The 13,101-nt window shown below is 39.7% G+C and overlaps 1 protein-coding gene across 1 annotated transcript; it reads left to right on the top strand.

Moving 5' to 3' along the window:
• The first annotated feature begins 7,669 nt into the window (after nt 1–7,669).
• Nucleotides 7,670–10,441, top strand: LOC121213525 (uncharacterized). The gene is made up of 4 exons (XM_041086301.1): nt 7,670–7,784; nt 8,954–9,160; nt 9,577–10,076; nt 10,160–10,441. The coding sequence occupies exons 1-4, from the start codon at nt 7,670–7,672 to the stop codon at nt 10,439–10,441; spliced, it is 1,104 nt and encodes a 367-aa protein (XP_040942235.1).
• The last annotated feature ends 2,660 nt before the right edge of the window (nt 10,442–13,101 follow it).

Below are 13,101 nucleotides of genomic sequence, written 5' to 3'. Positions count from 1 at the left end.
CTAAACCACCCACCCACTTGTAAAATTTGGTATAAAAGCCATTCAATACTTTGTTTTAGGGTGGTTTTGGTTTTTGGAAAGGATTTCCTTGTTTGGAGGAGGTTTTTTTTTTGTTTTTTGACGTGTTTTTTGTAAAAAGGTTATTTGTTCTTGGAAAGGCTGTTTTGAGATTATCAAATCAAACAAAGAGTTTTTTTGTCTATTTTATCTTTAGTTCTTTGTTTTTTATTGTTTTTTTTCAATTTTATTTTGTTTTTTTTATACGAAAGTAAAATAAAAAGTAAGAAGCTTACCTATATTTTCATTATCGAAAAAGGTTTTTTGAGGTCCGGCCGCGTGTACGGTGGCGCCGATGCGGCCGTGGTCCTGACCGAGCAAAGCCGGACCAACGCCGATTTAGAAAAGAGAAAGAAGTTAGAGCTTTGTTTAATTATTATTACTATATTTATATTATATTATTATTTCTCAGTATATATTATTTTTATATTATTATTATATTATATGCCCTCTCCATATTTATTTATATTATTACTATCATTATGTTACTTTTATTATTTTTTATTTCTAACTACTATTATTATATATTATTATTGTTTGTATTATTATTATTATCACCCCTATTGTTTTACTTTACTTTTGTATTCTAATATATTATTAATTACTTATATTTTTATTATTTGCTATCACTATTACATTATATATAGTGTATATTTTTATGTATATATATTTATATATAGTATTATTTTTTATTACTTAATTTAATATTTTTATTATATTTGCTTTTTGTATTTCTATATTATTATTATTATATGTATTTCTATTATATACATATATATATACATTTATATATAGTATTATTGTTTACTTTACTTTAATATTATTCTTATTATCATTATATCCAACCCAATAATAATTCTTTCATAAAAGTAATATTCCGTATTTGGTAATTCGAGACAATCGTGCCCTAACTTATTGGGTTTCGATTTTCTCCTTTAACCTAAATAACGGAATACTCTTTTAAATCGTGACATGAGTTTTGAAAAATGCTTATTCTCGGAGATACGAGGTGTTGTTTCCCTAACTTACTGGGTATGGCATTTCGTTACCTCGAAATAAGATTTTTGCAAGTAAAGGCAATATTCGGTGTTTGGGAATTCGAGGAAACGTGCCTAACTTACTGGGTTTCGATTTTCCTCGTTCACCTTAACTAACTGAATAACCTTTTGAAATACACGAATTTTTATATAAAAGGCAAGCTCGTTCTCCGAAAATTCAAGATGTCGTGTCCTAACTACTGGATGTGACATTTATATGTGAGACGAAAGTCCTTAACATTGAGCATTTCTTTACAAAGAGGATCGTATTTTAAATTCTTCAGTTTTCAAATTTTCGACACTAAGACACAATTAATCAACTAGGTACCAATTGGGCGTATCGAGGTGCTAACCTTCCTCGTGCGAACCGACTCCCGAACTCATTTCTGAATTCGAGACCAAAATCGGTTTAATAAAATAAATCATTATAAAACAACCACCTTGAGGTGACCAATCACACCTCGCAAAAAGGATGGTGCGACTCCGTTTCATTCTTTTTTTCAAATCCAATCACCCCGTTTCATCCAAAATGGTGTCAACAGCTTGGCGACTCCACTGGACTTTCAAATAAGTGAGTCAAGCCACAGTGATTTTTTTTGTCTTTTTCGAAAGTTGAAAATTTGATTAAATATACGATCTTCTCATTGCATTTCATTTGTTAGCTATAGTTTTCATCATGTTTCGTATTTAAACTTTATATCTTGCATGCATTGCATGACCGTTGGTCACACCTTTAAGTGGGATGAGAACTACTCCTCGTGAGTTTTCACCTCCGTGCAGGATAGTGATCGCTTTCGGGATACATCCTACCTATTCTTCGTGAATTTCATCTCCGTGCAGCCATAGGAAATGTATTCCCCTGAACCGAACTCGTCTATATGAGCCTATAATGGGTGAAGATCGAGGAATCTGCTGGTTCGGTACCTTGCTTAGAACCAAACCCCATGTATAACCTTAGAACTCACCTTAAGTAGAACTACACCAAACCTAGAGATACCCTGATGTCTTTATTCTTTTGAATTGTCTTGGATTATATGTTATATCTGGTACTGATATTTGTTGTTTACTTTGGATGCATGACATTTCAACTGCATGGCATTCATTATTTCAAGGCGTTGGTTCATATTCGGTTTCTAGAAGAAAGCTTATCATGGAAAGAAGTTTCTTGATAAGGTGGAAGATAATGCGGCAGTCCGAATTGGTCGGAAACGACACAGCAAGAGAAAGGGGATAGTTTGGCTGAAGGATATATATCAGAGCTATGGACTTTACCCGCATCAGCATAACCCAGAACGATTTACAAGAGTTGAAAGGAATTTGGACCATTGGGACGAGGAGGCCAGACAGTTGTTTTATTCCCATTACGGGACTTGCCGTACCTGCTAGATATGAAGTAGATAAGCACCTATTCCGGGCTCTCGCACAATTTGGAATCCCGCCTATAGTTGTTTTCGTTCGGAAAGTTGACTTGGTGCCTACGATAGAAGAATATATGGCTTTACTTCGGTGTTCAAAGTCAAGTCGACAGAATCTACTCAAGAGCCGCAAATGTACCCTTTTTGAGAAGGTTAATGAACATACAGCATAGTGAGCATGGTACGGCCAATTAAACAAAAAGGGATAACAAGTGCATTTCTTGGAGGAGTTTGAAAGATGTGCTTGGTGCACCGGATAAAAAAAGAGGGTAGATATCTTCGCCCTAAGCATATATGGCTTAGTTATCTTTCCTAGAGCTTTGGGGCATATTGATGAGCGGTTACTGATTTGTTCGACCGCCTTGATAAAGGAGTTACCCCGGTTCCAGCAATTTTAGCGAGACATTCAGATCATTGAGTACCTGTCGGCGAGCGGGCGAAGGCAGGTTCATTGGATGTGCACAGTTGTTACTTGCGTGGTTCCACAGTCATTTTGAAAGTGGATAAGGTGTCATATCGGGTCTTCTCTGAAAACTATTCGCCGCTAAAGGAGACGATAGCTACACCGAGAAGGGACGACATTTCAATGGAAAATGGATGGCAATTCTTCAAAACTTGCATGAAGAAGACATTGAATGGAGAGCTCCGTGGTTACTTCCAGACGAAATTTGTACCGATGCGGTAGTTTTGATTGGGTCCCTTTGCTTGGAATCTGGGGAGCTATTGGCTATGCCCGTTATAGTGCTCAGACAGTACAGATCAAGACAGTTTATACCCGCAACCCAGGGCTGGCCGAGTGTGAATTCTCGTATGGGGGTGATGGCTACAAAAAGAGGATTCGAGAGATATCCAATGCGTGGAATCAGACTCGCCAAATGAAGCGATTAGCTGTAGGACCAATGACAACCCCCGAATATGAAGAATGGAGGGTCAGAAGAATCAATGACAATGTCCCCAAATCAAGCCCGAAGGCAGTCATTCGATAGAGGAGCACTTACGGGTCATCCCTTCTGAACTAGAAATTTTGAAGCAAGATTTGAAAGAAGAATGCAGAGTTGGAAAAACAGATAGAGCAAATGGAGGAAGAAAAAACAAACTTAAGGTTGGATGTAGATGTCCAGAAGCTCGAGATGGAGCGATTAAGAAAAGGAAAAGCTAGGGCTGAAGAAGATCTGGACAGTCTGAAAACAGATTACAAGAAGTTGCGATCATCAATGAGAACCGCCGGGTTGGGAAAGACTTCTGAACAATGGCGCAAGGAAGTTCAAGAAGAAAAGAACAAAGCTGATAGATGGGAAACGAGGTTTCAAGAAGTTCAAACCCAGAACGAGACTTAAAGAAGAGTCTGTCAGAGAATCAGAAAGAAAAAGGGGAACTAGAAAATAGAGTGTCCAGTTAGAAGAATCTCTCCATCGGCATCGAAATCGAAATTCTGTGATGGAATTAAAAGCAAGCCTAAGTAGAATTGAAGAGATGAAACGAAGAATTGAAGAGTTAGAAGCAGCATTGCGAAGTTGCGAGATGCGGATTGAGCACATGAGATCTAATGAAGATCGTCAAACCGAGCAGTTGCACTACTTTCAGAACCAAGTAAGAGATAGAGATCAAATCATGGGAGAAGCCGTGCTTCAAATCCGAGAGGTGGCTGATCACTTGCAGACGTTAGCAGTACAAGCTGATGTGTTAAGCGTGAAGTACGAATTAGAGTCGAGTCGAGGACAGGAGCTAGCCTCGTTGCTTAGGAGGATTAGAATTTTGAGTTTTAGGGCTAAGTCGTATATGTAATCCACCTTATGTAAAAAAGTTATTTTCTAGTAAAGTTTCATAATGAAATTGAACTAGAATTAACGCCTTTTGCATTCATTTCATGCATTGCATTATATGCATTAATGACCATTAAAAGACCCTAACTAAATAAAATTATTTCAGTTAACCTGGAAAACCGTCACTCTTACGGAACTCGAGCGAAGTCAAGAAACATGGATCAAAGACTAGAAAAACTGAGCAGCTCCAAAGAGATATGCAAGATCAGATAGAAGAGCGGTTGGAAAAGATTCAGCGAGAGATGCGAGAATCCCAAGACGACATGATGGCAAAGTTAACGCAACTGTTGAAAGGAGGAAAAGACAAGGAAAGGACCTATTGTTAATGTTGAAGATGGAAATAGTGATGAACCCCTTTACCCTCCAGGCTTACCCCTCTGCACGCGCATACTCAAGCTGAAATGTATCCACAAAGACCCTCTGTTACAATTAGACCCCAACAATTCCAAACGAGTCCTCCAATCGGAATAAGTAACAATTCCGGAGAGAATCCCACCAATCTCATAGTCCCTGACCTCGATGACGTGGCAGAAGTGGAAAAGACGAAAGTGGATCTGTCAAAGCAATTGGAAGACCGATGTAAATGGCTGGAGGAAAAGTTTAAGGCCATGGAAAGTGCTGATTACCACCGAGGAATGGACGCTAAAGATCTGAGCTTGGTGCCTGATTTAATCCTCCCTCCTAAGTTTAAAATGCCGAGTTTGAAAAATATGACGGGACAAGTTGTCCCGATGCTCATATCACTATGTTTTGCCGAAGAATGACCGGGTACATCAACAACGAGCAGCTGTTGGTTCACTGTTTTCAGGATAGTTTGATCGGGTCAGCGGCTAGATGGTACAATCAATTGAGTCGAGCTGAAATCCACTCTTGGAAAGATTTGGCGCAGGCCTTTATAAAACAGTACAGACATGTGATGGACATAGCACCCGATCGAATTGTATTGCAAAATATGGAAAAGAAAACTAATGAGAGCTTTCGCCAGTATGCTCGAAGATGGAGGAGGTAGCAGCACAAGTTCAACCACCACTTTTAGAAAAAGAGATAACCATGCTTTTTATCAATACTTTGAAAGCTCCATTTCTCATCACATGCTGGGTAGTGCCACCAAAAGCTTTTCAGACATAGTGATGTCTGGAGAAATGATAGAAAATGCCATAAGGAGTGGCAAGATAAAGCAGGAGAAAGTGCTAAAAGGTCAGCACTGAGAAAGAAGGAGCATGAGATAAACAACACAAGCATGTTTAACAAGGACCATTCTAGATCAATCACGGTGGGACAAGCCAGAGCAACAACCACTAATCAGCAAGGTTCTTCGAGACGGGAGTCCAATTCAAGGCCAAATATAGAAAGACCTCAATTCACACCCATCCCGGTGACGTATAAAGAATTGTATCAGAATTATTTGATGCACATGTGGTATCTCCATTTTACCTAAAACCCATGCAACCTCCGTACCCCAAATGGTATGACACAAACTCCCAATGCGAGTACCACGCGGGGATTAAGGGGCACTCGATTGAGAACTGCACTGCATTCAAGAAGTTAGTGGAGAAACTTATCAATATGGGGATCGTAAAGATTGGCGACTCATCGGGGCCAAATGTAGCAAAAAATCCGTTGCCCAATCATGACGATAATAGGGTAAACGCGATAAGTGAGAATGAAGGAAGAAGAGTCAAAGCCAACGTGGAGAGATAAAAACCCCTCTTGGATGGGTTTGGAAACAAATGGTAAAAAGAGGTCTTATCAAGCAAGATTCGATAGAAAGGCCTGAACAAGCAAAGAGATTTTGTGAGTTCCACGCAGAAGAAGATCATGACATCCAGAATGCACCGAGTTCAGTATCGTGGTGCAAAACTTTATGGATAGCAAAGAAATGGAGTTTTATGAAGAAATCAAAGGGTTAAAAGAGGAAGAAGTTTGTGCTACAGGAGAAGGATCTGCAAGAGAACCCAAGAGCTTCGTCATCCAGTGGTTATCATTTCAAAGCCAATGAACAAAGAATCTGGAATACAAATAGGGCCAAAAGTTATAATCCAAAAACCTGTATCCTTTCCTTACAAGGATAACAAAAAGGTTCCTTGGAGTTACGATTGCAATGTAACGATTCCAGGAAAAGAGAGCTCGGTAAATGCTTCAGAAAAGAAGGAAGGATTCTATACACGAAGTGGAAAGCGCTATGATCCGGCAGACGCGATAGTGGAATCTGGAAAAGAAAAAGCTTTAGCAGTTGAGCTAGGAAAAACAAAAACAGACGAAATTGAATCGAGTGTCAATCAGCCGGTAACTGAAAATCAAGCCAAAGAATTTCTAAAATTCTTGAAACATAGCGAGTACAGCGTGGTAGAACAATTACATAAGCAACCGGCTCGTATCTCCGTATTTGAGTTGCTTATAAGTTCAGAGATACATCGTAATGCGTTGATTAAGGTGCTAAATGAAACTTATGTCACTAAAGATATCTCGGTGAATAAGTTGGACCGCTTGGTTAATAATATCAATGCCGATAATTTCATCTTTTTTAATGATGATGAAATACCGCCAGGGGGAAGAGGATCTACCAAAGCATTACACATCACTGCTCGTTGCGGGGAGTATATGTTAGCTGGAGTGCTAATTGACAATGGATCAGCCTTGAATGTTTACCCCTATCTACCTTAAGTAGGTTACCGGTGGATAACTCTCACATGAGATCATGCCAAAATATAGTGAGAGCATTTGATGGTACCGAAAGAAAGGTGATAGGAAGAATAGAAGTACCTCTTTTAATTGGCCCAATACATACGATGTGGACTTCCTAGTGATGGATATCAAGCCGTCATATAATTGCTTATTAGGAAGACCCTGGATTCATTCGGCAGGGGCGGTGCCTTCATCATTGCACCAGAAGTTAAAATTGGTAATAAAGGCCGGTTAATTACAATTGACGCCGATGAAGATATCATTGCATTGGTAACCAATGATACACCATATTTGGGAATAGACGACGAGGCAGTTGAATGTTCTTTTCGATCTTTGGAGTTCGTAAATGCAACCTTTGTCATAGGGGGAAAGAAGATTCCGACGCCCAGCATGTCTAAAGCCACAAGGATGGGATTACAAGCGACAGTTGGGAAAGGAGCTGTGCCTGGAAGAGGACTTGGAAGATACCTTCAGGGAAGGATGGGGGCACCAGTAGTGAAATACAAACAAGATCGTTTTGGTTTAGATTTAAACCAAATACCAAACAGAGAAGGAAAGAGTTAGAAAAGAGACAAGATAGAAGGAAGGCGCGTTTGAACGGAAAAGAAGTCGACTGGGAACCTATGGCTTTCCCCACATATTCAGGACATTCATGTCGGGAGGAACTATGTATTCTGAACTGAGGGCTCCAAGAAAGAAGACTGCAGAGGAAATGTTAAGAAACTTAAGCATCAATGCCATATGTGAAGAAGAATTTGAAGGAGGAAGTACGTCAGGCATCTATCCCGTTGAACCTGGGAGTGTTTTAAACAATTGGACTGCGGAAGAAATGCCTGAAGTTTTTAGAGCTTTTCCAGAGTAATATTCAAAACATTAATTGTTCTAAGCCTAGAGAAAATGAAAACTTTTGTGAACTGAAATAGGCTTATATGTGGACATTGTGATTTCAATGAAATATATCTTCGCATTTGAGTATATATTCTTTTCAAATTCTTTTTTTCATACATTCATGGTCATACTAAATAAGAATCCTTAAATTCATACATTCCCTGTACATTCTTTGATACCTATAACAGGTCCCAAGATATCAATGATATGAGTGACTCTACTATGGACTTAGAAAATCTTTTTGAACGAGATATGTGTCCAGAGGAATCTCAAGATTTTGAAGATAACACAGATTGCAACCTATCTCCGGACTTGTTGAGAATGGTAGAGCAGGAAGAGAAACAGATTCTACCCCACGAAGAGACGATAGAGACAGTGATCTTGGAAGAGGGAAAGGTGTTAAAGATTGGTACCCGCATAGCTGAAGAAGTAAAACAAGACCTCATTGAATTGCTGCGAGAGTTCAAAGATGTCTTCGCATGGTCATACCAAGATATGCCGGGGTTAAGTACTGACATCGTGGTTCACCGACTTCCTATAAAGGAGGATTGCAAACCAGTTCAGCAAAAACTCTGAAGAATGAGGCCTGATATCGTGTTAAAAATAAAAGAAGAGGTGCAAAAGCAATTCGACGCTGGGTTCCTGAAGGTGGTCAAATACTCCGAGTGGGTAGCTAACATTGTTCCTGTCCCTAAGAAAGATGGGAAGGTACGAATGTGTGTGGATTATAGAGATCTAAATAAGGCTAGCCCAAAAGATAACTTTCCCTTGCCGCATATCGACGCCTTGGTAGACAATACAGCAGGACATTCGCTGTTTTCTTTCATGGATGGCTTCTCGGGATATAACCAAATTAAGATGCATCCCGAGGATATGAGGAAAACTACGTTCATAACCCTATGGGGAACTTTTTGTTATAAGGTGATGCCATTTGGGTTGAAAAATGCAGGGGCAACGTATCAGAGGGCCATGGTAACACTGTTCCATGACATGATGCATAAGGAGTTAGAAGTCTATGTTCATGACATGATTGCAAAATCTAAAACAGAAAAGGAACATGTGCAGGTCCTTAAGAAATTATTTACGAGATTGAGGAAATTTCAGCTAAAGCTAAATCCAGTAAAATGCACATTCGGGGTCAGATCAGGAAAATTGCTTGGATTCGTGGTCAGTGAAAGAGGAATTGAGATTGATCCTGACAAAGTAAGAGCAATACAAGAATTACCCCCGCCGCGTACTCAAAAGGAGGTTCGAGGTTTTCTAGGATGGCTGAACTATATTGCTCGGTTCATCTCACAGCTAACTGAGAAATGCGACCCCATATTTCACCTCCTCAAGAAACATAATCCAGGTGTATGGGATGAGGAATGTCAAAAAACTTTTGAAAAAGTCAAACATTACTTATCCAACGCCCCAGTACTGATGCCACCCTGCCCAGACAAACCGCTCATACTGTATTTGGCAGTATTTAAAATTCCATGGGATGCGTGCTTGGTCAACATGACGAATCAGGACGAAAGGAAAGAGCGATCTACTATCTCAGTAAGAAGTTCACCGAATGCGAAACAAGATATTTGCCAATCGAGAAATTATGTTGTGCTTTAATTTGGACAACTCGGAGACTGAGACTGTACATGTTGTACCATACGACCTGGTTAATCTCCAAATTAGACCCTCTGAAATACTTGATGGAGTCAGCCGCTCTGAATGGAAGAATGGCTCGATGGCAAATTCTTCTATCTGAATTTGACGTAGTCTATGTGAACCAGAAGGCGGTCAAAGGGAGTGCAATAGCGGAATTCCTAGCAAGTAGGGCTCTCGATGATTATGAGCCATTGAACTTCGATTTCCCAAATAAGGATTTGATGTATGCCGCAACCGTAAAGAAAGATTTCCAAGAAGGTGGTCCTTGGAAGTTGAGTTTTGACGGAGCTTCAAATGCTATAGGCAACGGAATTGGGGCAGTACTCGTGTCCCCTAGTGGAGATTATTATCCTTTCACTAGCAAATTAGACTTTGACTGCACAAATAATATGGCTGAGTATGAAGCTTGCATTATGGGCATTCGGGCAGCCATAAAGCGGAAAATTAAGGTGCTAGAGGTATACGGGGACTCTGCATTAGTAATTTACCAGCTCAAGGGGGAATGGGAAACAAGAGACCCGAAGTTGGTTCGCTATCAAAATTGGTTATGGAATTGATCGAGGAATTTGATAGTGTCACCTTTAGTTACCTCCCACGAGATGAAAACCAGATGGCAGATGCTTTGGCCACTTTAGCCTCCATGTTTAAAGTGAACAAATTAGAAGATATGAAGCCTATCCAGATCAGCATCTATGAGGCTCCAGCCCATTGTTGCAACATTGACAATGAAGAGGGAAAGGATGATCACCCTTGGTACCATGATATATTGCGATATGTGAAGAGTCGCGAGTACCCTGACCATGCGACAGAAAATGATAAGAAGACATTAAGGAGATTAGCCATTGACTATGTCCTTGATGGGGAAATTTTGTATAAAAAAGGAAAAGATTAAGTACTGTTAAGGTGTGTGGATGCTGTTGAGGCAAAGGAAATTTTGGAAGAAGTGCATGAAGGTATCTGCGGAACGCATGCCAATGGCTTCACGATGGCCAGACAAATTATGAGATTTGGGTACTATTGGTCCACCATGGAAGGGGATTGCATTAATTATGCCAAGAGGTGCCATAAATGTCAAATTTATGGTGACAAAATGCACGCACCACCTTCACCCCTTCATGTTATGGTTTCTCCATGGCCTTTCTCCATGTGGGGAATGGACGTTATCGGGCCAATATCTCCAAAAGCTTCCAATGGGCATCGTTTTATCTTTGTGGTTATTGATTACTTCACTAAATGGGTGGAGGCGGCTTCATATGCAAATGTCACGAAGTCGGCAGTTAGCAAGTTTCTGAAAAAGAGATCATATGTCGATACGGGATGCCTGAAAGGATCATATCCGATAATGTGCTGAACTTAAACAACAACTCAATAGCGGAAGTTTGTAGTCAGTTCAAGATCAGACACCACAATTCGTCACCGTACCGTCCAAAAATGAATGGTGCCGTGGAAGCAGCTAACAAAAACATCAAGAAAATTATAGGAAAAATGACTGAAACCTACAAAGATTGGCACGAGAAATTACCTTTTGCTCTCCTGGCATATCGTACTTCTGTTAGAACCTCTACCGGGGCAACACCATTTTCTTTAGTCTATGGGATGGAAGCAGTTTTACCCATAGAAGTTGAAATTCCTTCTCTCCGAGTATTAACTGAACTAAAGTTGGATGAGGCTGAATGGATTCAATCCAGATATGACCAGTTAAACTTGGTAGAAGAAAAGAGGTTAAAAGCTATTCGTCATGGTCAGATGTATCAGAAACGAATGATGCGAGCTTACAACAAAAAAGTTCGTCCCAGAGAATTTTACGAGGGGGACCTGGTGCTGAAAAAGATTCTTCCTCTACAAAAGGATTTTAGAGGAAAGTGGATGCCAAATTGGGAAGGTCCTTATGTGGTAAAAAAGGCCTTTTCAGGAGGAGCTTTAATCCTGAGCGAAATGGATGGTAAAAGCCTGTCAAATCCTGTAAATTCAGACTCAGTCAAGAAGTATTTCACTTAAAAAGGGGGCATTCTTAAAAAAAAAAAAAGGGAGAGGCCAAGGTGAAAACCTGCAAAAGGCACCTTGAGACCAAAGGAGATTTGAGTTGAAAACCTGAAAAAGGCGGCTCGAATTTTGAAGCGTGAGGTGAACGGAATGGCTCGAATTTTTGAGCAGGATCTGAGGCATGTGGTGGTCTTACTACACCTGAATCGCAAGAAGGAGTAGGTGACATCTTGGGGTATCGACAAAATACTGTAGATTCCAAACACATATTAAATGGTCTTTAGAAAACTTGTGCAGGGAAGCTCGTGCTGCGATATCTGGGGCACCTGTTGTCATCTTATACTTTGAATCTTAGCAAAATTTGTTGTCTTGATTATTGTATTCAGTTCAAGCTTTGCTCCCCAATAAAATTTCATTCTTGTCCATTGTCTTATTTCATTTTTTATCTTAGCAAAATTTGCTATCTCGATTAACTCATTCATCTCGAGATTTGTTCTCAATAACATTTGTTTGTTCGTTGTGGTAACCTTCTCGAAAAACATTTAGAATAACTATTAATAAACTGAATGTTCAAGCAATTGGAGTTTTGCATATTACTCTAGAAATTTCTAAATAATGAAGGAGCCTGAAACAGGACTGTTGTTTAGAGCACACCAAATTCAAAGTGTCCAAAAAGGAAGAGTCCAAGTCGGGACTATCCTTTCAAATTTTGTTGTCCAAACATTGAACAAAATGACAAGATGTCGTGTTGGTGGCAAAGCTTCAATGAACAAACAAGCGATGTTCACCAAGTAATAAGAAAAGGTTTTCTCGGAGAAGGAAATTTTGCATTTGTACATAAACATTTGGTATGACACCTTGGGAATGGTGTAGGAGATCAAAGAGTTTCACATTCTGTATCCTTGAATTGTGATAGCAGAGGATCGAGAAAAAGCCATATCCTTCTACCCTTAGTTTACGGTGGGAGATTGATGGTACAAATTTTATGTCCCAGTGGATTAAACTTTGACGTTCGCAGTGGGGGCAATCTGACTAAGTGTTTCTTTGGATATGCCAGCCGAGCAAGAAGGCGTTGTAACACGTCAGTGATAAAACATGAGCAATGACAACTCAAACATTAAAAATGGATCATTCTCATGACATTCTGCATTCATTCATACACATCTAGTTAGAAGCATTTGATTCATTCTGATCATGCCATCCTAAACACTAGGCATAAATAGGTCCATAAAATGGATTTTACAGGTCATATTCCCCAGAGAACAGATCAAAGAAACAGATCCTATACCCTTGAAGTTGCAATGGGAGGGATTGAAGTCATTAAAGTAGATCTTGTCTTCATGTATTGGCGTGAAGCAGATCGAAGATAGCAGGTCCTATCTTCCTATATTGATAGGAAGTGGATCCAGGATGCAGAGCTTGTCTTCCCATATTGGTGGCGAAGTAGATCGCAGAAAGCAGATCTTGTCTTCATGTATTGGCGTGAAGTAGATCGAAGGTAGCAGATCCTATCTTTCTATATTGGTAGGAAGTGGATCGAAGATGCAGATCTTGTCTTCCCATATTTGG

This window comes from Gossypium hirsutum, chromosome D01 (assembly GCF_007990345.1).
Source record: "Gossypium hirsutum isolate 1008001.06 chromosome D01, Gossypium_hirsutum_v2.1, whole genome shotgun sequence".
Classification (NCBI taxonomy): domain Eukaryota; kingdom Viridiplantae; phylum Streptophyta; class Magnoliopsida; order Malvales; family Malvaceae; genus Gossypium; species Gossypium hirsutum.
The sequence above is the reverse complement of the archived record's forward strand: the minus strand, read 5'-3'. Positions and strand labels throughout refer to the sequence as shown.